Source organism: Physeter macrocephalus, chromosome 6 (genome assembly GCF_002837175.3).
Source record: "Physeter macrocephalus isolate SW-GA chromosome 6, ASM283717v5, whole genome shotgun sequence".
NCBI lineage: Eukaryota > Metazoa > Chordata > Mammalia > Artiodactyla > Physeteridae > Physeter > Physeter macrocephalus.
This window is the reverse complement of record NC_041219.1, coordinates 7,580,103-7,603,114: the sequence shown is the minus strand read 5'-3', so window position 1 is coordinate 7,603,114 and position 23,012 is coordinate 7,580,103. Positions and strand designations below refer to the sequence as shown.

The 23,012-nt window shown below is 39.6% G+C and overlaps 1 protein-coding gene across 3 annotated transcripts in view; it reads right to left on the bottom strand.

Annotated features, from left to right (window-relative positions):
• LGR5 (leucine rich repeat containing G protein-coupled receptor 5) overlaps nucleotides 1–23,012 on the bottom strand; it is a 121,442-nt gene that overhangs the window by 26,051 nt on the left and 72,379 nt on the right. For all 3 annotated transcript variants that reach the window (XM_007111574.2, XM_007111575.3, XM_007111576.3), the window contains exons 3-4: nucleotides 21,604–21,675; nucleotides 14,151–14,222 (exon numbers count right to left, since the gene is read on the bottom strand). In XM_007111574.2, coding sequence (XP_007111636.1) covers nucleotides 14,151–14,222; nucleotides 21,604–21,675 — 144 coding nt within the window. The remainder of the gene's footprint in view (nucleotides 1–14,150; nucleotides 14,223–21,603; nucleotides 21,676–23,012) is intronic.

Genomic DNA, 23,012 nt, shown 5'->3' with positions numbered 1-23,012 from the left:
GAGAGGCCCGCGTACCGCACAAAAAAAAAAAAAAAAAAAAAAAAAGAAAGAGAAGAGTTGCATTTGAAGCAGCGCATGTATTAGGAAGGAAGAGAAAATCACGAGTGGATTTTGAAAAATGTTTTAGGAAGCACTTAAGACTAAACAGATGCAGGAAGCACACAAGGATCACAAAATAATCCCCTGCAGACCAAATTTAAACAGTTTAGAAATAGAGTTCTCTGTGGTAGGGAGCCAATCTCAATGGAAAGCAGCTTCCTCACTTTGGGTCACACATTTCACTCCACTCATGCTCTGGTTCCTGCTTCTCCTGATTGAATGGGGATGGATGCCCTCAAGGCCCTGGGCCAAGTTTTGATACTGAGATAAGGTCACTTGGAACAAACAAGTCCGGTGTCACAGCCCACTCACAATTAAATTTCCAGTAGAACAACTATCATTGCAGGCAGCAGAAACGCAGCTTCCAAATATCTCAAGGTTCTGTCTACAAATGGAACTGGAAAGGTTTAGACGGACTCAACACCGCCTCTTCCCCTTATTCCAGCAACAACATGCTCGGCCCATGCTCAAATAAGGTATAATGTCATCAGGGCATGAGAAGGTGCTTGTTTTTGTTTGACTAAGAGTAAAGCACATATGTAAACTCTCCTTAATGACTGCACTGATTAAAGCATGAAGATTTTATTTAAATAATATGAATTTCCGAGTTTTAGTTGACGTACTGATGATTGCTAGTTGCTTATGCGTTGAAACTACAAGTGCTTCTAAGTCCTGAAAAGGACTGACATTCAGCTTCAGCGTAGCCTTCAGGTTACATGTTCGGAAAAGGCTTTCTCTGCATTGAGTCACAGGCTTGACTTTTTCGCTATTTAAGTTACTACCAAAGTTTCTGCTGGATCTTGAAGTGACCCTGGTATCAGTTTCCAATGTTAAAAGGTCCATTTCTCTGGATAGATGTCTTTTATGAATCATCTCCCACCTCCAGTAAAAAGGATGTAATCTGGCTTCTACACCGTGATCTTAGAGCAATTTGCTATCTAAAATGAGTAGGACAGGGCAATTCTTCACAGTCCTAATACTCCAAATACTAATACACCCTGACCCAGTACTCAGGTATCCTGAGTGCAGCATTAAACGTTTCTCTTTCTCAACAGTTTCTTCATCCAAGAAGCTCCCCATAAATGGTATTCCTTCTCAATGTGGTGTTTTGAAGTCCATGTCCACCTGGCTGCAGTGGTCCAAACCTATTTCAGAAAGTGGTATATTGCTCACGCTCAGAGGTATTATCTGAGTCAATCTTAACAGAAGATCCCAAGGCAAACCAGAGTATAGAATTCATCATCCAGCCACTCATACAGGTGGTTCTTACAGAGCAAGGTTAAGACTGTGGACAAAGCAGGTGGCAGGGCACGAGTTGTGCCTCTTCGGTGAGTAAACAGAAAGCTCATATTATGTCAACCTGATCTGGTGGGGCAGCTGGGCGTTTTCTATTCATATGCTTGAAAATGCAATCGTTAAGCACTGGAGTGTAAGTAAAACGCGAGAACACAGTACGTGAAAACACACATAGAAATGTGGTTCTATAATATTATCAGGAGCAACAAGAATAACTACATTATATGGCTGCACTTTTTTTTTGGCTGCACTTTTTAAGGGTTTTTTGGTTTTCATTTCTATTTCCTGCAAGTCACAAAGGGGTGTGTGTGTGTGTGTGTGTGTGTGTGTGTGTGTGTGTGCACAGTCAGATCAGAATCTATGAATCAGTGCAGAGGTTTGGGATGAGAAATTTTGCGTCCAAGTCAGATAGCAGCTGTATGACCATGGCCAAGTCAACAGACTTCAGCTTTCACCTCTGTAAATTGGGGGTAACTCTATCTTACTAAAGAAAATAATACAACAAGACTTTGTAAGCTATAAAGCACCTTAATGATTTTTAAATTATTACTGCTTGAAGTGGGTTAACAGTTTGCATTTTTGTCTTTTGACCCTAAAACCAGTCAGAAAAAAAGAAGTCAATTAAAATTTTCCCTTAGTCAAAAGTTGGTTAACATGAGTGCCAGCTTGTCAGTGAATTTCAGTTCTGAGACAAGCAGACTACTTCTTTCATCCCTCATAACAGAAATGATGAAGAGGTGTCTGTGATTAGACACCCTTACTTTTCAGGCTTCAGTATTATCATTACACGTACGTGTGTGTGTGTATCTATATCTATCTATCTATCTGTCTATCTATATCTCAGTATCACAAAGGGCAAATAGTTGTGTTCCTGATACATTACTGAAGAGTACGTCTTCACTCTGAAGGCAAAGAAGAAGTGGTGACACGTGATAGATGGCACATTCTCAGAGAAAGTTCCTAGCAGTGATCTTGGCATTTAAGTATCCATCAATAATGGGGCAGAGGCAGCATAAAGCCTGCGGTGCAGTTAGGTGTAGCAAAATGAAACACTTTAACAAAGGGAGTGGCCTCACCTTCTGGACAAACAAACCTCTTAATTATGATCTTGAAATGCAATCTGAAAAGTAATCACTATATAGGAAATGGCACCTATTTTATGCTCTGTATGTTACTTATAACTTACAGAAAACGATAGATAAAATAAAATGTTACCCTACTTCCTATGTCACATGCAACCACCTACATAATGAGCATATGGTAAACTGGAAAGTGCACTGAGTTAGGAGAATTAAGACACAAATTTACGTCAAGACTCTGTCACTTATTAAATTCCGAGATTAGGGGCATTCTGATTAATTTCTCTGAGGGTCAATTTTCATATCTGTAAAGCAGAATCACAACATGTCACACAATTGCTATGGGAATTCAATGAGAAAAATATATGCAGAAGGGTTTTGCAAACAGTAAAGCACTCTACAAATGATAGGCTTATTACTGGAGAAAAATCTTCACATTGAGGAAGTAGTTTCATTCCCCCTGCCCTGAAGTTTCTTTTGTTTGCTCTGAAGCATCTTAATCCTTTGTAATTTCAAATCTCTCTATCGGAGATTGCCATTTTTTTTCTTTTTTTGGTCATATAGACTGGCAAGATGGCTGATTTTCTACTCACTGTACATCCGTAATACATATGTCCAGTACTGCATGTTTTGATTGGTGTTATAGGAAGGCTTCCTTCACAGAGAAAAGGAGATGCACACATCTTTTGTGTTTCTCCAGCAAAGGTCCAAAAAGTCCCCAAAGGCGAAAGTGGCTGAGGAAAAATATGATATCATCTAGTGCAAGAACAGAATTTTTATTAACTATGAGCCTCTGCAGTGTCACTTAGAGGACCACAAGTGATGAGAAATGGATTCGTCATGCCTTTTGGGCATACGTTGAAACTCCTTCTCTGGAGGGAAGCCTGGAGGTCGGAGGGCTCTACCATTGCCAAAAGGGATCCTACTGCACAAACTGCTGGGCCAAGGGGGCTGTTTCTCAGGGACTCTGGGTTGTCTCTCCTCACCACTGGCACCTGGTCAGGACCATCCATTTCACCCTGACAGGCTTCAACAACTTTGCATATCCAAGGTAAGCATTTGGAGTCTGAATAACTTCACTCCCAGAAAGTTTCTGGATTACTAAACCTATGAGAAACGTCTCACCTGCCCCCAAGTGATCTTCAAGATCTGCATAAAACTATTTCTCTGAGATGGGGGTGTCGTGCTGTCTCCAGAGTGAACATCCTAATAATGGATGTGCTGTGGAAAGGTCCCTCTGATAGCTGTGTGCAAGAGGGGCTGGGGGGACAGGAAGTGATCAAGGCAGTTGCAGTAATCAGGGTGAGAAAGGAGGAGTGCTTTAAAGAAGTATGGGAATGTGGAGGAAGGCCTGGTATGAAGGATGTTAAATAAATGGGTCTGACCAAACATGGTGATTTGCTAGATGTGACCAGAAGGGAAGACAAAGAAGCTACGGTGGCTTAGTGTTCTGGGCAACTGGGTGGAGGGAACCATGCAGGGATGAACATTACCCAGTATTATACAAAATAAAGATAAAACAGAACTGCATGTTCACTGTGAATACAGTTCTGTAATATCAGTGTATCTTATGTGAGGAAGAGCTGGAAGGTAACAGGCAAGAAGAAAAAAATCAATTTTTTATGTCAGGAAATGGCAAAAAAAAGTGCTTATTTTCTTAACTTCTCTCTCTGAAGTTTTCCCCTAATGTTTTCTTGCATAAAAGCTTAATTTTACAAATTTTCTCTTTTAAAAGAAACATTTTGCCAATCTGCTCCACACTCCTGAAAGGAATTTTTGCTTTATAGATGGCATTATGATAGGGATTAGAGAATCTATGAGGTCATTCTTGCTATTGTTTCTCCAGAAAATAGCCCTTTACATATATCTTGTATATGCTACCTTGCCAATGTATCACACAAACTTATATCTTTGTTTGAGACCGTCTTTGATGAGCCATTAACTACAAAGAAGAAAGCATTAGTCAAAAGATAACCCATTGATATTGGCTAATTCCCATCTGAGATGACTGTAATATTGTCAATTATTAACATGGATGACTGGAGAAGAAAAAAAGCAAAGGTGTGAAGAATGCTGCAGCTGCAGGTATAATACAACTTATGGGGACTCTTACAATAAACAGAACTGTGAAGCACAGCATTTGACACAGCTATTTTATATTTGGATGAGCATTTTTCTTCATAAGTTTTAAACAAATGATCAACTCTCTTGTACACGCATTTGTACATTTTATGAGACCATTTTGAACAATTCCTGAAGAGTCAAATGAACACAGTGATTTAGTTCATTTATAAAATTTTAAGAAATGAAAAGTTTCCATTATTATCTAACTTTTACTATGAAATGAAAAGCATGTAGTTCTAAGCTTGTATATAACACAATTTGACCAATTCCCTAAAGTCTTTGTTATGGTGAAATTTTACTGAACTTTATTGCACTGAAACCAGTGGATCATTGGAATTGAATTTGTCAGATCATTATAATAATACTATGTGGATAGAATTTTATCCATATGAACTCTTACAGATTGAATTTGTGTTGATTTATATGAATTCTTCCTAATAATATGAGTCATTTTTATTGTTAGTATTTTTTTTAATATTTATGAAATCATGACAATGTGGGATTCCACCTTTTAATGAAATTTCCCATCTATAACCTAGGAAGATACTAAGCATATGAATTCATATAAACACCATGATTGCTTATATGGGAATTTCTTCTTCCATCTTTCTATTCTCCATCTTATTTACTGGTAAACTTAATGTAAAACCAGGAAGAAAAGTTATTGCTTTAGACTTGTCTCTGAAAAGGTAAAAATGTTTTTTCCATCTTTGCAGCTTGGGGAGAGGGAAACTCTATAGGTTCATTGAAGTGTAGTAACTTAGAGACTAGTCCCAACTCTAGTTTCTGTAATTACCTACAGATGGACAAAGCCACTAATGGTGACTGAGGTCAACTTCTTTCACCAAAAAACAAACCCTGGAGTTCTAATTATAACTTTTCTTGGGAAGGGTCAGATATGCTCCTGTCAGAACTAATAGTCATATCATTTATTCTTTCTCTCGGATGATTACCAGGAGTTTTTTCAGGATTAAAAAATATATTTAGTTACAAAAAATAATAATAATTTAGAGACTAGTCAGCTGGCTCGACTAGTAGCCGGGTGAAGTGTCTAATAGAACCAAACCTCTGCCTCTCTGGCATCACTGGGAAGTACAAGACTCCAATGAGAAATATATTTTAAAGTCAATTTACATGGAGTTGCTCAGTTTCTCCAAGGTCACCATGGCTGTGAATTTTTTAACAGGGAGATGATCTACAGCCAAAGTAACATGAGCATTGACTTTTTTAGCTTCATTTTTCTCCAAAGAAAACAAAGACCTCCTTTTTGTCAGGAGCACCGTTAGTCTCCCAGCTACCACCAGGGTTTGAAATCCGGGGGTCATTTTTGCATCTTCCATTGCTGTCCAGACTAACATTCACCAAGGTCTCTCCATTTATCTTCATCTCCAAGAGTGTCGACTTCCACTGCCTATTAAGTCTCTTATCTCTTCACACCTGCGTCACTGCAACAGCCTCTAGCTGGTCCTTTTGCTTTTGATCTCTTATCTCTTCACTTAATCCTGCAGGCTGCTGCCAGACGAGTCTCCCTACAACTGGGCTCTATGTCACACCCGTTAGGAATCCACAGTTCTCCCATGTTACCATTCCTTTTAAACCCAAATTTTCCATTCTTATATTCAAAGCACATCCACCTTATCTAGCTAAACATTCCTCTTATTTCTGTGTCCCAGTCAAGTCCCTTTTGTAGCTTCTTCTCACAGTACCTCTGAGCCTTGTGTTCAGGAACATCCTCTCACTCTTGCCTAATCTGAATCTCATCAACCTGAGACAATATTATGGTTCCTCCCTCAACCCTATTCTTGAAGTGGGGAGTCCTCAGCTAAGCCAATGGGAAAGCTAAATCTTGTAGACAGATCAACTTCAAAATCCCTCAAGGAAACACTGGGACCCAACTCTCAGCTCAGGGAAGGCAGGGAGGAAAAACCAGGGTACAGAGATAAGAGTTGGCGGCCAGGGAGCTCAGTGAATGCAGACTACAGTCAAGGCGGGGGAGATTAGCTGATCTTGAGCAGCTGTTTAGAACATCATTTAGAGTTTGATGCTTTGGTTCAGTTCAACAAGTATTTCTTGGGTGCTTTCTTTGCAGGTACAGTACCTGGTGCTGGAGATCTAGCAGTAAACCAGGCAGACATGGTTTATAGAGTGTGTTTTCTAAAGGATAGTCAGTCAGATCATTACAATGAAGTGTTAGGTAACAGGAAATGCATGGTAGAAGGACCTAACCTAAGTTTCACTTTTCTTTGAGATCTAGATCTGGATTTCAAGCTGCCTATGTGACATCTCTACTGAGTTGTTCTTCCTTAAACAAGACATTTGGTTTTGAAAATGTTCAAGACCAAACTCATTATCTCCCCAAACGTCATGCTCTACCAGCATTTCTTATCTCAGTGATGGGCTTCAGTAAATATGTGATTATATAAACCAGGAACTTAGGAATCATCCTCCACACCTCTTTCTCCTTCATTCTTTGTAGCCAATTCATTACCAAATACTGCTAATTTCATCTAAAAATTTCTCAAGTCCATTTCCCTTTCTCCATCTCCACTGCCCCCATCCCGACAAAGTTCTCCTTTCTCTCCTAGACTATTTCAGTAACACAGATCCAATCATGCCCTTTCCTATTCAAAATCTTCCAGTGAATTCTCACTCCTTTTACAATAAAGACTAAAATTCGTGACATGTCCCAAAGAGCTTTCAAGGGGTCTGGACCCCACCCGCCTCACTAGGCTCTTCTTGCACTTTTCCCGCCTCATGCTTCCTGCTTTGGCCACACTGATCTTGTTTCTGACCCTTGATGTACCAGCTCCCCTCTCCCCCAACCATCACTACAAGGTTTTGCACATGTAGCTCCCTTTGTCTGGAAAGTTCTTCCCTCTTCTCTTTGTCTAATCAACCCTTACCTTTGCAATATGAACAAGATACCCTTTTCTCACCTATAGTTTCCTCATCAGGAAAGTGGAGACAAGTTCCATCTCCCAGGTAATGAGGGAATAGACAACCAAATGCATAGGGAAACACTAAAAAAGTCTGACTGGTCCACACATGAATAAATATTGTTCTCTTCCCTTCCTCAATTTTTAAATTTCTGTCCTGAAGCATTACTACTTTTCCTCCTTTTTGTAAACCTCCATAATCATATACCTAGAGGTACTATTTGTTTCTGTCAGGCCCCTTCCCCTCACGTTAGTGCATTCTGTCGTGTGCCCATTCTCTGTAGTGGATTCGCTCAGGGAAGCACGATAGCGTAGTGGTAAAATTGGCAGATTTTGGAGCCAGAAAGACCAGAATTTTTATCCCAGACTTACCTCTAGCCTGACTCTATTAAAGCCAAATGACCTTGAGAAGGTCAATTAACCTCTCTGAGTTTTCTCCTTCCTCATCACTAAGGAAGGGATAATCTTGGCTCCCACCTCATAATGCTTCTTCAAGGGTGAAGTGAGGTGATGCAGGTAAGAGTTTTAATAAATATCGACGGCTCCTGCTTTTATAACCGTGGGTGTTTTTGATTTTGTCCTTGTTCTGTTCCTATACTTTGCTGCTTCTTTTTTCTTAAAACAAATTTATTTTATTTATTTATTTATTTTTGGCTGTGTTGGGTCTTTGCTGCTGCGCGCGGGCTTTCTCTAGCTGCCGAGCAGGGGCTCTAGGTGCGCGGGCTTCGGTAGTTGTGGCTCGCGGGCTTAGGGGCTCCGCGGCATGTGGGATCTTCCCGGACCAGGGATCGAACCCGTGTCCCCTGCATTGGCAGGCGGAGTCTCAACCACTGCGCCACCAGGGAAGCCCCTCTACTGCTTCTTTATGTGCCTTTTCACAAGTCATCAAGACCCCATCTCTCCTGAAGAGGGGGAAACACTTTGCCCCGTTCACAATGTGCCTTCCCATAGCTGTCATTCTTTTAGCTTCTCCCGAGTTCAACCTACTTTCCAAAGTTAACCTTTATTTCACAGTACAAGACTAAAAAAAGTTCATTTTACTTCTCATTCCGTAACATCCATGTTCTCTTTTGGTTATCTATCTGATATGACTGTCATGTCTGTGATTTATCATAGCACGGGCAGATAACCTGATATTACAATATTTCATGCCTGGGTCTTGCTTAAAGTATTCACATTTTTTTTTCATCGGATTCTGAAGACTGTGCTCCGATTTGAGCTCTCTCTTCTTGTGGAAAAAGGGCTTTTTCACCTTTGAAAATAACTTTCTGCTAATGTTTAAATGAGGGGAGGGGGACAAGGCAAAACTCCTCCTCAGAACAATTCACTGAGTGCTGGTTTGCACATGGTGTGTGAAATGAACTCCGAAGAGTGCAACAGACAAAAGCCTTGGCCTCTAGAACTTCTCAGTGCTCCTCTATCCCTAGACGTACCTAATATGATGGCATTTCTGTGAAAAACAAAATACACCAAGACCATGGTGTATTTTTGTTATGTAAACTTAAAATTTCTCTTTCTGGACACTATTTTAGTGGAAGTAATAATGTCACTAATACTAAAACCATTGCTTTTTTTTTTTTTTTTTTTTTTGCGGTTCGCGGGCCTTTCACTGTTGTGGCCTCTGCAGTTGCGGAGCACAGGCTCCGGACGCGCAGGCTCAGCGGCCATGGCTCACGGGCCCAGCCGCTCCGCGGCATGTGGGATCTTCCCGGACCGGGGCACGAACCCGTGTTCCCTGCATCGGCAGGCGGACTCTCAACCACTGCGCCACCAGGGAAGTCCAGCCGTTTTGGGCTTTTAATCTTATCCTCTTGGTTGCCTCCCTTTGCTTTCTTTTCTTCTGCTCGTCTTCTGTTACTTCCTTCCCATTCTTTATCCTGGGTCTGAAACCCAATAGGCTTCTGGACATTAATAATGGAGAACTGCTGCTGGTTCCAGGCTTGCCTTACTTTCTGCTCGGCACTGCGAGCCCTGCCTCTTCCTCCTCACCTCCTCCTCCTGCTTATTCTCTTTTTGGATTATTAGTAGCAAAACCCTACTATGAAGAGTTGAGGTGAAGTTACTGACATTTCACAGGGTCCAAGGAGGGGGCTATCTGTAGCCCTTAAGCTGATGTCACAATAAGATGCTCAGGCAGATCTTGTTCCAGGCAGGAGTTATATATTCTTCTCGGCCTTTAAAATAATGTCTTGTACTCTAAAGAAGATTATTAGCTAATTGGAGAATAGAGTGAATGCTAAAGACATGTCTAATTCTCCCTTCATTTTCTATTTACCAACTCATTATTTTTGTGATTGTGCATGTTCCACAATTAGTTTCACTAGTGCAGACTTGGCATGAAAATCAACATGCATTAAGTAATATCCTGGTTAACTGGACAAACATGAATGTGTCATTCTCTTTGATCACCTTGAACTTCCACTAATGACAGTGAGGTGCTTGAACATCATTAATGACAATCAACAAGTGAAGCAATGATTTTTTTTCATAGATCGATTTCTTACCTATTAATACAAAGGTGTGAGGTTATGGGAGGGTTAAGTTTTGAGTTTCCATCAAATCACTGTAATCTGATCCTAGTCCTCAAATGACTATAATGCCAAAAGTTTTTTGGTGAAATCCAATTCACTGTGAATTCTGATTACATTTCCTATTCCTTTCCAAAAAACAGAAAGGAAATTAAGTTATATTTGATTACATTACAAAAGGCCAACTGGTGTCTGGGCTGTCATTGCCTTGTCAGAAACCTAACGTCCATATTGTACAGAGGCAGGCTCTGGGCTACTGGGCTCTGGCACATGGATAAGCCCTCTTATTCTTTAGCTGAGCAGTTTGTAAGCATCAGCAGAGAGTTCAAAGAACACAAATGTACCTACGTGTTTTCATTATGAACAAAGCAAAATATTTGTTGTTTACATGGAATCAATGAAAATTACATCCCTTGAAATATAAGTACCATTTGTTTCTTAACTCAGAGCAAGGTTATCAATTTCAATATAAATCAAGTTTCTTAAAGTTTATTCAATGAAGCCAAGTCTGTATGGGTGGGGCAAAGTATACCCATGATCTATTTCAGTAGTTCTCAACCATTTTTGGTTTGTAGACTGCTTTGTTCATGTCATAGACACTAAAAATTTTAATTCTCAAATGCACCATGTATATAAATCCCCTGAGGATTTTGTTAAAATGAAGCTTTTGATCAAGCTAGACAGAGATGGGGCCCAAGGTTCTGCATGTCTCGGGAGGTGCTGATATTGCTGGTCCATGGACACATTCGAATAGCAAGATAACACAGCATGTGGCCTCCTAACTTTATCTGCCCCAGATTGTCAGTAGAACTAATAGGTAGATGTGAGCTATTTCAATTAAGTACAAACAAGGCAACTTTCTGAATAAAAGGCCCATTACTTTTATTTCATATTAGTTTATACTGGAATGCAAAATATGGACTTTGTTATTATTTCAAGTTTGAAAAGAGTTCAGGAGTATATTTGCAAATCACCTTAGGACACTCATTTTCCCAATCTTCATTTAAGAAGCACTTATCTATATCATTAAACCAGTTAGAAAACACTGATGTTTGGGTCTCCTACTCAGAGGTTCTGATTTTCATTGGTCTGGGGTGCAGCCTAGGCTTCCGGACTCTCCAGATGATTCTTCTTTGCAGCCGGAATTGAGAAGCCCCCCTTTAGAAGTTGCAAAGCCAGGCATGCATATGGGTGATGCACTCCCAGCCCCTGGGGAATGCAGAGTGCTTCTTAGAGAGTGAATGAATAATACAAGGAAAAGAATAAAGTGGAGAAAAATAGAGTGAATTCAAGAAAGAGAAAAGAGGAACCATTAGAAAAAGGGCTAAGTGGAGGTCTAAGGGTTGACTGTAGTCCAAGAAGAGCTGGATAGGTAGCTGAACGGAAGCCTCCCAGGTGTCATGGATGAGACAGGTTTCACCCTCTTTGTCATTCGTATTGATATGAAAGTAGCACGGAGGCTGAAGTACGCATGCAAAATGAATGGACAATGGATAAGGAGTGCACGTTTGCAATGACCATTAGACTCAAAACTGTTTTTCTTTTTGGAACTGCTTGAAGGAAGTGGGAGAAATACTATTAAACACCTTGCATCTGGGACAACAGTAAAACTTTAAAAGGGCTCACAGTAGCCCAAACCTCCAAAGTGGGTACGGGACTCCGTTGGTTGGTACAATACAGTTTCTGTATGGTTGGTGGTTAAGTGTATGTTTTTTTGAGTCATATCTTAATGCTTGTATCAAAGTAGCACAAAAAACGTAAGTGAGACAAAGTGTCATAGCTGCACACGCTGCCAACATTCAGCACCTCACATGGTCTGCCGTGCTCTGGGCAAAGGGACCCCGGACAGACATTACATAACTGGCCGATACAATCCAGTGTGCACTGGGGGCTGAAGATCTATCTCGATGCCTCAGTTTGGATGCGATAAGCATCCTGCTAGAAAGTTAACCCTTGGCTTTTTCACAGGGAACACATATTTATAAGGTTTCAAAAGTCATTGTTTTTGTGAACCAGACACCAAATGCAAGAGACACCTGGTGAACAGTAAATATCTAGACGGTAAGAAACTAAATCTGAACACCTTGATCAGAGAGGCACCACCCAGTTCGAGCGAACAAAAGATTCATGGTTTTCGCTTTCTCAAAGGGTTCACTTCTGTGGGTGTTCTGTTTGTGATCTTCTTTCAGCTGATAGTGGCTTTTGGTTACAAACTCTTATCCTTCTATCTTCCGCCTGCCTCACAGCTGTTTACAGATCCTATTGGCCACTGCTATTATCTCGTTTTTCAATTCAGCCATTAGACCCCGTGCCCTGACACAGACAACCCAGCTCCAGAGTGTTTTGCTGCTCTGGCTGGTTCTTTCCTTCAGGAAAAGGCTTGTGCCACAAAGGGGGAGTGATACTGTGATGTCATTACAGAGCTCCTGAAAATGCAGCAGACCCATCCCCTGCCACAAAGGGGCTCTTGTGGGCTTGTTTATCTCTAGGCTGGTGAGAACCTAGGAAGTCACTTTGTTCGACTGGAATAAAAAGCTTAAAATGGTCTCAAGCACAGATTTGCTTTCATTAAAAAGAAGAAAAAAGATCAAAGGAAGAAAGTAGCATCTCCAGATCTCACGTTCCTCCTTCTCTTGTATCACCTCAGTAAAAGGCATTAAGCAAACTATGGGTAATTGTTAACCGATGTATTCTTTTTTTTTTTTTTTTTTTGTGGTACGCGGGCCTCACACTATTGTGGCCTCTCCCGTTGCGGAGCACAGGCTCCAGACGCGCAGGCCCAGCGGCCATGGCTCACGGGCCCAGCCGCTCCGCGGCATGTGGGATCCTCCCAGACCGGGGCGCGAACCCGGTTCCCCTGCATCGGCAGGCGGACGCGCAACCACTGCGCCACCAGGGAAGCCCGCGATGTATTCTTTACAATGATGTTCAACTCACATCGGCAGGCGGACGCGCAACCACTGCGCCACCAGGGAAGCCCCCGATGTATTCTTTACAATGATGTTCAACTCGAGTCTGTAATATTTATTTGCCTTTTTAATGCATTTATCTCCCTCATCATTCTAGACCAGAAACCAGTATTTTGTTTGACAGATGAGGACCTCCAGTGTAAGTAAGATGAAAACATATATCACACATGGGGATATTGGAAATCATGCAACATTTCCAATACACTTATACATTCTGATGAAATGCAGATACTGATCAAGAACTCATGGCATGGTGTTGCCAAATAATCACTGTGAACCACTGCTTACAACACAAGCTCCAAAACATCTAGCTGGTAAGAAAGTTCTTTGTGTGAGGAATAACTGATTTTTATTCATTCAGAGGTTTTAAATCAGAGGAGGGTGGAAACTCCTGATGGAAAAGTTGTGGATTCAGAGTAAGGAACACCAACACCACCACTGCTGTGTGTGTTTGTGTGTCTGTGTGTGGTGTGTGAATCTGAGGTATGTGTGTGTATATCTGTGGGACTGTTTGTGAATATGTTTGTACGTCTGTGTGTGGCAGTGAGGAAGCTCCTGGTTAGTAGACCTGCCCAGTATGACTTTAAGAGATACCATTAGATCTTAGCTTCCTGAATTGAGGACCCCTGGTGTGCATACAGAACTCAAAAAATTAAGCCTTTATTTGACTCAGCAAAGTTGCATTACAGGGCAGCTCAGATAATCTAAAAAGAGAAGAAACTGAAGATGCCAAGAGGTCTAGATTTTGACTCTCATTTTTCTAGATAAAAGGAGAAAGTATTATTCCTGATTTGAATTCAGGAGCTCATACTATACAGGGGGGTATAGGACAAGATCCTGTGGATTTTTGTCCTGTGATACCAACATATACAAGAGGCTTTTCATTGCATGTTTTCTGATTAAGTCTCTGCCCTGAAACCTCAAACCCCAACACTGGTCTCTCTCATACATATTGTTTAATGAGGATGTAAAGAATTGTTGCTCTAATGGAAACTCTCACTGGCAACTTATTTAGGTATGGTCCCCACCCAAGGAACTTACTAAAATGGTCATTTGGACATTTCAGTGCGCCTTCCCAAACTGATGCTGAGAACATGTTGGAATTTCAACTATACTTACAGTGATTGAAGGCTTCGCAAATTCTGTAGAGCTTCTGTGGGTACCTGTCTTAGGTGATTATTCTGCAGCATACTGCGCATTGAAACAAATGAAAAAAAAAACGTTAAAGACAGCAATAATTAACAATAACTGGCATAGCAGTGTCAGGTACTGTTCTAGGTGTCAGGGAAACAGCTGAGCATCAGGCACAACCTTGGCCTGTGAGGAGTGACAGATAATTTAAAATTAACAAATGAGTATATAACTTGAGACAAATAATAGGTACTATGAACAGAAAACAAAACATGGATTTGGGATAGAGGGTAAAAAGGGGTGAGAATTTTATTCTAAAGGTGGTCAGAGAAGATCTCTCTTAGGAGGTGATATTTGAGTAGAGACCAGAATGGCGTCATGGAACAAAACATGGGAACGTCTGGAAAGTTACTGAGGAAGAGGGAAGAGCAAGTGCAAAGGCCCTGAGGCCGGAGCTTGCTTGACTTGTTAAAGGAGGAGCAAAGGGTCATTGTGACTGAGGAGGAGTAACTGAGAGCAAGAGATTGGGAGACAACCTAAGGACATCTCATGAAGGATTTGCAGGCTTTATTTTAAATGTGGTGATAAACTCTTGTTGAAGGGTTTAAGTGGAGGGGGAATGATGTGATCTTATTTATGTTTTAAAAGGATCACTGTGATGACAATTAGATTAGACAAAATGGAAATGAGGATAAGAGTGGGTGGATATTAAAGATCTTCTCCCTTCTTGTGCATGATCATATTTTGATATAAATTAACGCTTCTTGTGAACAATTGCACTTTTGCTCACCTAGGTTCAACAGTGCTGATCAGAACATGGGGACTACAGAATGGAGACACCTGGCAACGGTGAAATAAAATATATCATTGCTAGTGGGAAATGGTATGGAAAAATTCCCACTAGATGTCTTATATTTTGCTACCTCATTCATAAATGTTTATAGCGCAATAATTTCGCAGCCACTCCCCCCAACCCCCAGCCAGTATTTCATGGTCTATGTAAGCCAGAGGCAGGAAACTATATTAGGAAAGCATTTTTAAAAGACATTTTAAAGAAATATTTCTACTTATTAGGTCACAAATTTATACTTGGATTTTCAGAAACAATTTGCCTGGTTCTCTCATCTCCACAATTGAAGTCTCTTTTCATTAGATGACTACCTGGGATTCAACGCCAGGTATGTCTGACTCCAAAGCTTGATGTACTTTCCACTGCCCCTTGCAGCATTCACTTGAGGAATAATCGTACAAATTCTCAGGTTGTACGCCTTTCACAGTATGATTAAGAGCATGGGTTCTCGGATCTGACTACCTCTTCCCTGCCAGTAGCCCCGTGGCCTCAGGGAAATCATTCAATCTCTCCACGTCTCAGTGATCAGTAATAATATCCACCCCCAGGGCTTATTGTGACGATCTAATGAGAGAAAGTACATAGAACAATACCTACTGCCTGGTAAGCATTCAATAAAGGTTGGCCCTTTCTGTATAAATTGATAAGTCCTCTTCTCAAAACTAATGATATAGTGACATTTTAATTAATGAGAAAATAAAATCGGCCAAAAAAAACCAAACTCTATGCCAGTGGTTCTCAAACTTTAGGGGTCATCAGAATTCACTGGAAGGCTTGTTAGAACACTGTTTGCTGGGTTCCACCCTCAAAGTTCCTGGTTCAGTAGATCTGGGTATGGGCCAGAGAATTTGCCTTTTTAACAAACTCTCAGGTGATCTTGGTGCTGCTGGGCAAGGCACCACACACTGAGAACCACCCTATGCTCTGCTAAGTATTTCTAGGGATATTTTCACCTGAACTTGAGGCTACACTGAGATTGGAGATAAGGTCTAAGTTTTGAGTCTTAGCAAGCAAACCATTTACCCTTCTTGACCGTGGGTCTTTTATCTATGTGATGGGAATAGAATAATATCATCTGATTGATAAATTATTTGCGGATTACAATATGAAGGCATTTATTATACTTTCATATATGCAAATATGAGCTCATATCAAAAAAGACGTGAAAAATATTTGGAGATCATAAAATTTATGCTCTTCTCACCATGGCTGAGATTCTGTTTTCTAAGGATCATAATTCTGTCACTTGTAATCCAACAGTTTTAAACAAGTAATTTCATTATTTTAAACTTGGATTCAATTAACATTTCATAAATCAAAAGTCTCAAAATATATTGGTTCCTTATGAACAAAGTCAAGATTCAGAGAGACTTCACACTTCAATTACCGGTTAGGTAATTGGGAAAATTGTAGCTTGAATGCCGTATTTTGCATAATTTACCTAAATATTAAAAGTTTACATTTATATGTTATTTTATATCTTTCCAAGCAGTTTTAATATATGATATAATTTTAAATGGACAGAAATGTTTTCAAAGTCACTCACTAATTGTGTGATAAATTTAAATAAGATACAGATAATAGACTCAATTGATGTGTAAACTTTGTAGGTAATATATTACTGGCTCAAAGTGTGTACCGAATTGTCCTCCTATGCTCTGCTAACCAGACAGTGAAACTCTTATAACGTGGTCTTTCTAGAATACTGGAAAACTGGAGTAGAGGATAAGAGATATTTAAATGGTTTTTCTTCATTGAATAGTTGCAGAGTTTCTCAGTAGTTCTATATATCTACCTTCAGAAAATGGAACTTAAACAAGCTTTACTAATGATACCTTTTAAAGCTACCCCTGAGCTACCTCCCAGCAATTTAATTTTCAACCACTTCTACCAGTTAAATACCAAAAATATAATTAAAGAAAATCACTTAAGTCCTGATCTCTCCTTAAATAAAGAACTTTTGTTTAATTACTTTCAAATGACAAAACAAGAGCAAATTATCTCCATTATAACCTTATAGGTCTTCAGTGAGTTAATTAGAAAATTCTGTTTTTGTTTAAGATATTCCAGTGGGAAACAAAACAATTAAAGGATTTATAGCACTATGGAGTGCAATTAAAACAGAGCATTCACAACATGGTTGCAGATTTCTTTTATAAATAATCCTTTATTCAATGCAGCAAATACAAGCAGAATGTACCACGAACTGAATATGGGTTGAGGCACTTACAACTTCATTTTTATCATTCACATATGGGTGAGAAAAGAAAATGAAACACTATCTCTAGAGGCAAAGGATGACTTCATATTTTCTTAATTTCTTTCCCTGAGGAGCTTTAAAACTGTAAAATATTCACAATTACATACAGTGTCCCCAGGCTACTTTAACAATAAATTTTTTGGTTATCTTTTTTTTTTTTTGGCCAACAGGACTAAATAAGGTCAAGTACAGGTACAGTGAAGCAGGTGAGAGGAAATTATACGTTGAAAGAGGACTCTGTAACAATGGCTTGTTCCTTAGGTATTTCCTCTGCCTACTTGTCCTATGTTTAGATATCAAGTAGCTATCCAGGCTCTTTTCTGGGAAGGAGAGAATTTGAGTTGTGACTTTCCTATAGTTAGTTTTATCCATCACCTCCATGTGGCTTTGGTTCTGGTGGCAAGAGGATAAGCCATTCCTCGACTGAATGGCCTACACAAGAAAATGAACCTTTGTTGAGGATAGCCTGGTTCAGAATTCCATGGGACTGGGTATTTTGCAATACTAAGCCAGTAACTAATTTTTATGAAGGCCAATATTTACAGGGATAATCATCTTACATTTTAGTGATCTTCCAGAGCTCACAGTAACAAGATTTCTGATATAAAACAGTCCTCACCAAGGAGGGCTGTTGCTATCTTCATTTCCCATCTTCTAGGACTGGATTACTCTTATCTTTCTCTTCTTTTCCAGATCCTTTCTTACCCTCCTTATATGATCAGGGCCCCAGATGAATATTACTTGTATATTATCTTTCTCACCATGCTACAATATAATCAGTTATTTCTTTCTTCCAATGACTTTTGGACTTTATAAAACATTTGAGTCACTTTCCACAATGGTAGGACCAGGCCTCTCTTGTTCAGCATTTTACCTCTAGCACTGTGGTTCTCAACCCTATTGGACCCAACTCTCCCTTTAATACCAAATATTTTGTAATGCTTCATCCATTATATTAAGATAAAATTCATAAAAATATAGCCACTTACACACGTCATTTTAAAGAAAAAAATCAACATAATGTACTGCCCTAACTGTATGATAAAGGAGAAATAAAAGTAATTTATAATAAAGGGATATATGTATTATTATATATGTGATGCTCAGATATGACTATCCTAGGAGGTATTTCTATGAAAGAGTCAGATGTTTGCCTCCACTTTTAATCAATAAGGTTGGGTATGAGAAAAGTAACATGATCAGAAGTTATTCTGTGCAAAACAGGGAAATGAGAGTAGAGGTCTAAATGGATACTAGAATAAGATCTACAGTTAAGACATATAACAGATTATACTTATTTTATGTAATGTTTTATGGGAAAGAAGGAAATTACTTTTATTAAAACAAAGATAACATACCAAGACATATTATAGATGTTGCAGTGGAGAAAATAAAAAGTGTTACATCCTCACAAATGAGTGTTCCTTATAGATAAGAGTGATATCAAAATAATTCTCTCTCTTTTACGAGATAGGACTGAAATACCACAGAGAACATCCATCCTATCTCAAAGTTCCATCTCATGCTGAGGTGAGCATCTGTTCTCCAGTACTTCAAGAGGCCCTTGGGAGCACATCCCGGCATAGGTAAGAGGGAATTGAGGCTAAACTGGGAAAAGAAATAGTCATGATACCACCTGCATAGAAGTTGGGAGGTAGAACCTGCCGGATAGTGGAAGAGCAATATTAAAAATGCAACAGGCTACCCCCAAATAAATAAATCATTATATAGTCATCTCAGCACAGATTTTGTATGATTGTGCTCCCAACATTTTAAAAGGCTATATACGAAATATTTATAAAGCAGACTTTGTTAATGAGATTCAATGAGAGCCCTGTGTTTCATGTTTCTCTGCTAATTTAATGATAGTTATTTTTAAGAAGACGTTTTACAACTTCACAGTTACATAGCTTTAATTTGTTTTGTGGTTTCTGAGGTAATTCTTCTACTGCACTAATATCATTTTCAAATAAATATGTGGGTAGAAATCACAGGATGTACAAACTGTGTTAACTAGTCAATGATTTTGAGACACTATATTTATACCATTTAATTTTTCCTGTACAGATTATTAGGCTTATGCAGAACTTCATGTAAAACCTTTCGGTATGAATACGCATAAAATTATTATTGATTGAAGTTTGGTGTAGAGGGACAGTCAGAAGTCAAGAGGGATGCAGGGGGATTCTTTATGCTGGGCTGAGCAGCTCATCACAGGACAAGTTACTACATGCCAATCACCTGGAAAACCAGAGATGCCTCCACAAATTTCCAGAACATTCTGTGGCAGGCATGATGACCATGATTGAAAAGCATTGCTCTAACACTAAATACTTTCCAAATATTTGACAATTGGATTTGCTCATTGAATACTAGTCTTTAAGTCAGCAAAATAAAGAGAAGAGTGAATACTATTCCTGGCAGGGGTCTTGCTCCTTTTGAATCCCCCTCACATGGATAATGATCCAGCTGAAGTGCAAAGTCTGAAAGTGTCATTTTCTTGCTTACATCTTTTTCTTGGCTTCTCATCAGGCTTAGGACATAATAATGTCTATGCTTTTTTGACATGACATACAGGATCCCGGTGACCAGGACCTTTTCTCTCTCTCCAGGCTCTTCTCCAGATACTCTCCACCTTCTCCTGAATGCTCAAGTACCAGCTGCGAAGGGCTGTCTGTTCATCCCAGGTTCCTCCTGCCTCTGTGTCTCTATGTATAGTGTCCCCTCAGTCGGCTACCTTATGTGGATGGTTGGTTCAAGGTTTGGCTTCTAGGTCAACTCTTTAGGAGAAACAGCTCTCCTAGGAAGTCGAATTTGAACCATCAGACTGGACGGAGTCCTTCCCAACCTCTGTAGTTCCACAGAATCAGAGTGATCTGTTCATCTGTCTTGGTCACATTATCTTGATCCCACAATCTACCACTAGATTATAAACTCTTGAAGGGCATGGCCATACTTATTGATCTTTGCCTTTCCAGCAATAATTTGTTCAATGCCACTTTGAGTGGTGTGTGTGCATACACACACACACACACACACACACACAGTCTAGTTCAGTATATCCAATATACATTTTGTCAATGAATTAAAATAATTCATTCCAATATAATTTATTTAACAAGTTTCCAAAATACTTAGTGGTACCTATCTCGACACAGGGAAAACATCTTAGGTGTCTCATCTAAACTTGATTTACGTGATGCATTTTGAATGGTTCCAAATATTTTGCTGGACTTGTGGAAATATAGGCACATTAGAATTGGTGCTACAGCCTAGAATTTCACCACATAATGGATTAACATTAGGATTTGGAAGTATGACAACTTAAAAATATTGCTACCTAATTGTAAAAATAACTCAAGGGTAGGGAGATCAAACCCAATCACCTAAGTAGACCAAGACCAAATAACAGTTCTGCTTTTGAATTTACCTTTTAACAAAATATTAAATTTAAATAAAATTGCTTTTTAAAATAGCCTATGTATCCATCCCTCAGGTCAATGAAATGCAATTTCTATTAAGCAGAAATACATCAAATGCCTTCTTAGAGTTTATAACTTTTATCTCAAAGGAGATAAAATCAGGTTGTTTTCCCTGAGATAAAACTTTCCTGGTATGAATTTCAACTTGTGTTATCTATTTTCTCTACCAAGGTCCCTTTCTTTTCTACAAAGAATAAACTGAAAAAAAATTAAACAATGGGTACTAGAAGAAGGAGGTATCAGTAATACTGAGTTTTCTGATAGAAAATTAGGAAGTTGGACATTAAATAGTAAGAAAGCCCATTTTTTACAAGTCTCAATGAATTAACATTTCTCAATTAAACAACTACTCATTGTATCTACTATGCACTAGGCTTTTCTACATCTATTCACAAGTGGAACATAAACTTGATTTTTTTTTTTACCTGATCCTTATTCAGCGCATCACAAGGAAACAATTCTGCAAATGGTTTGAGGCTGTGATCTCATTATGTCAGCATAATAGTGATTTATTCACTTGAATCAAAATGACTCAAAAAACTCCCCCCAACTTTATAGCACAAAAGGAAAGGGAAATACGCTTTCACAAGTTTGAGTTGATAAGTTGGTTATTTAGGGGCAAACAAAGTTTTGACATTAAGGTTAGAAAAGGAGAGCTGAAGTTTTTTCACACACAAATCCAGCCAGGTATCACATGTTTCTATGGTATCAAGGAAGGCAGACTGGAATTTAGATGAATTATCCCATGACTCTAAATAGTTTATTGTAGGAACTCAATCTTTACAAGTTAATTAGCATCCACTTGACACTAAAATCAGAATTATAACAAACAATACCCCGTTTACTTACAGAACTTTAAGACTGTAAAGGCCAGCAAATGCTCCCCTGGGAATGTATGTCAAAGCGTTTCCGGCAAGACGTCTGCGGGTTTCAAGGGAGAGGAGAGAGAGTAAGCATAGCTCTCTTCATGTGGAATTCATTTAGTTGTTAAAAATGCAATACAATTATGTGCAGACCACGAATGCCAAAAGCAACTCTAAAGAACCTTGTTTTATTTTGCAAAAAATTTCTTTAAATCTCTAATCAAAAAGCTGGCAAAAGAAGGGCCTAAGAAGAAATATAATAAATTACCTATTTTACAATAAATCACTTAATAGCTTACACTATGTATATAAAACTCTCTATCCGTTCATCTGTTGATGGACATTTAGGTTGCTTTCATGTCTTGGCTATTGTATATAGTGCTGCAATGAACACTGGGGTGCATGTATCTTTTCGAATTATGGTTTTCTCCGGATATATGCCAAGGAGTAGAATTGCTGGATCATATGGTAGTTCTCTTTTTAGTTTTTTAAGGAAACTCCACACTGTTCAAAACAGAAACAGACTCACAGACATAGAAAACAAACTTATGGTTACCAAAGGGGAAAGGTGGGGGGCGAGGGATAAATGAGGAATTTGGGATTAACACATACACACTACTATATATAAAATAGATAACCAACACGGATCTACTGTATAGCACAGGGAACTCTACTCAATATTCTGTAATAACCTATAGGGGAAAAGAATCTGAAAAAGAATGGATATACGTATATGTATAACTGAATCATTTTGCTGTACACCTGAAACTAACACAACATTGTAAATCAGCTATACTCCAATATTAAAAAAAATTAAAAAAATAAAACTCTCCTTTAAAAATTATTTTTTATACAAAAAGTAGGCAAGGGAATAGAGAGGGAGCCATGGACGGTGGTTGTGAGGGCAAAATGGGCTATTATTTACAGGTACGACGGTTGATGGTCGGGGAAACCCCTCTGCTGAGAGGGCATTTCAGCAGAGGACTGAGCCATGCAGGGACCTATGTTAAATGAACAGTGGTACAAAAGGCCTGAGGAGGGAGTGTGCCTGGCGTGGTCCAGAAACTGCAAGAAGACCAGCATGGCTGGAGTGGAATGACCAAGGGGAGAGTGACAGCAGGTGAGGTTGGAGCAGTGTCCAGAGTCACTCCACACAGGGCTCTGGAGGCCACAGTAGGGACTTCGAGCAGGGGAGTGATGTGATCAGTTCTGTGTTTTAAAAGGGTCCTTCTGGGGCTTCGGCTTCCCTGGTGGCGCAGTGGTTGAGCGTCTGCCTGCCGATGCAGGGGACGCGGGTTCGTGCCCAGGTCCGGGAAGATCCCACATGCCGCGGAGCGGCTGGGCCCGTGAGCCATGGCCGCTGGGCCTGCGCATCCGGAGCCTGTGCTCCGCAAC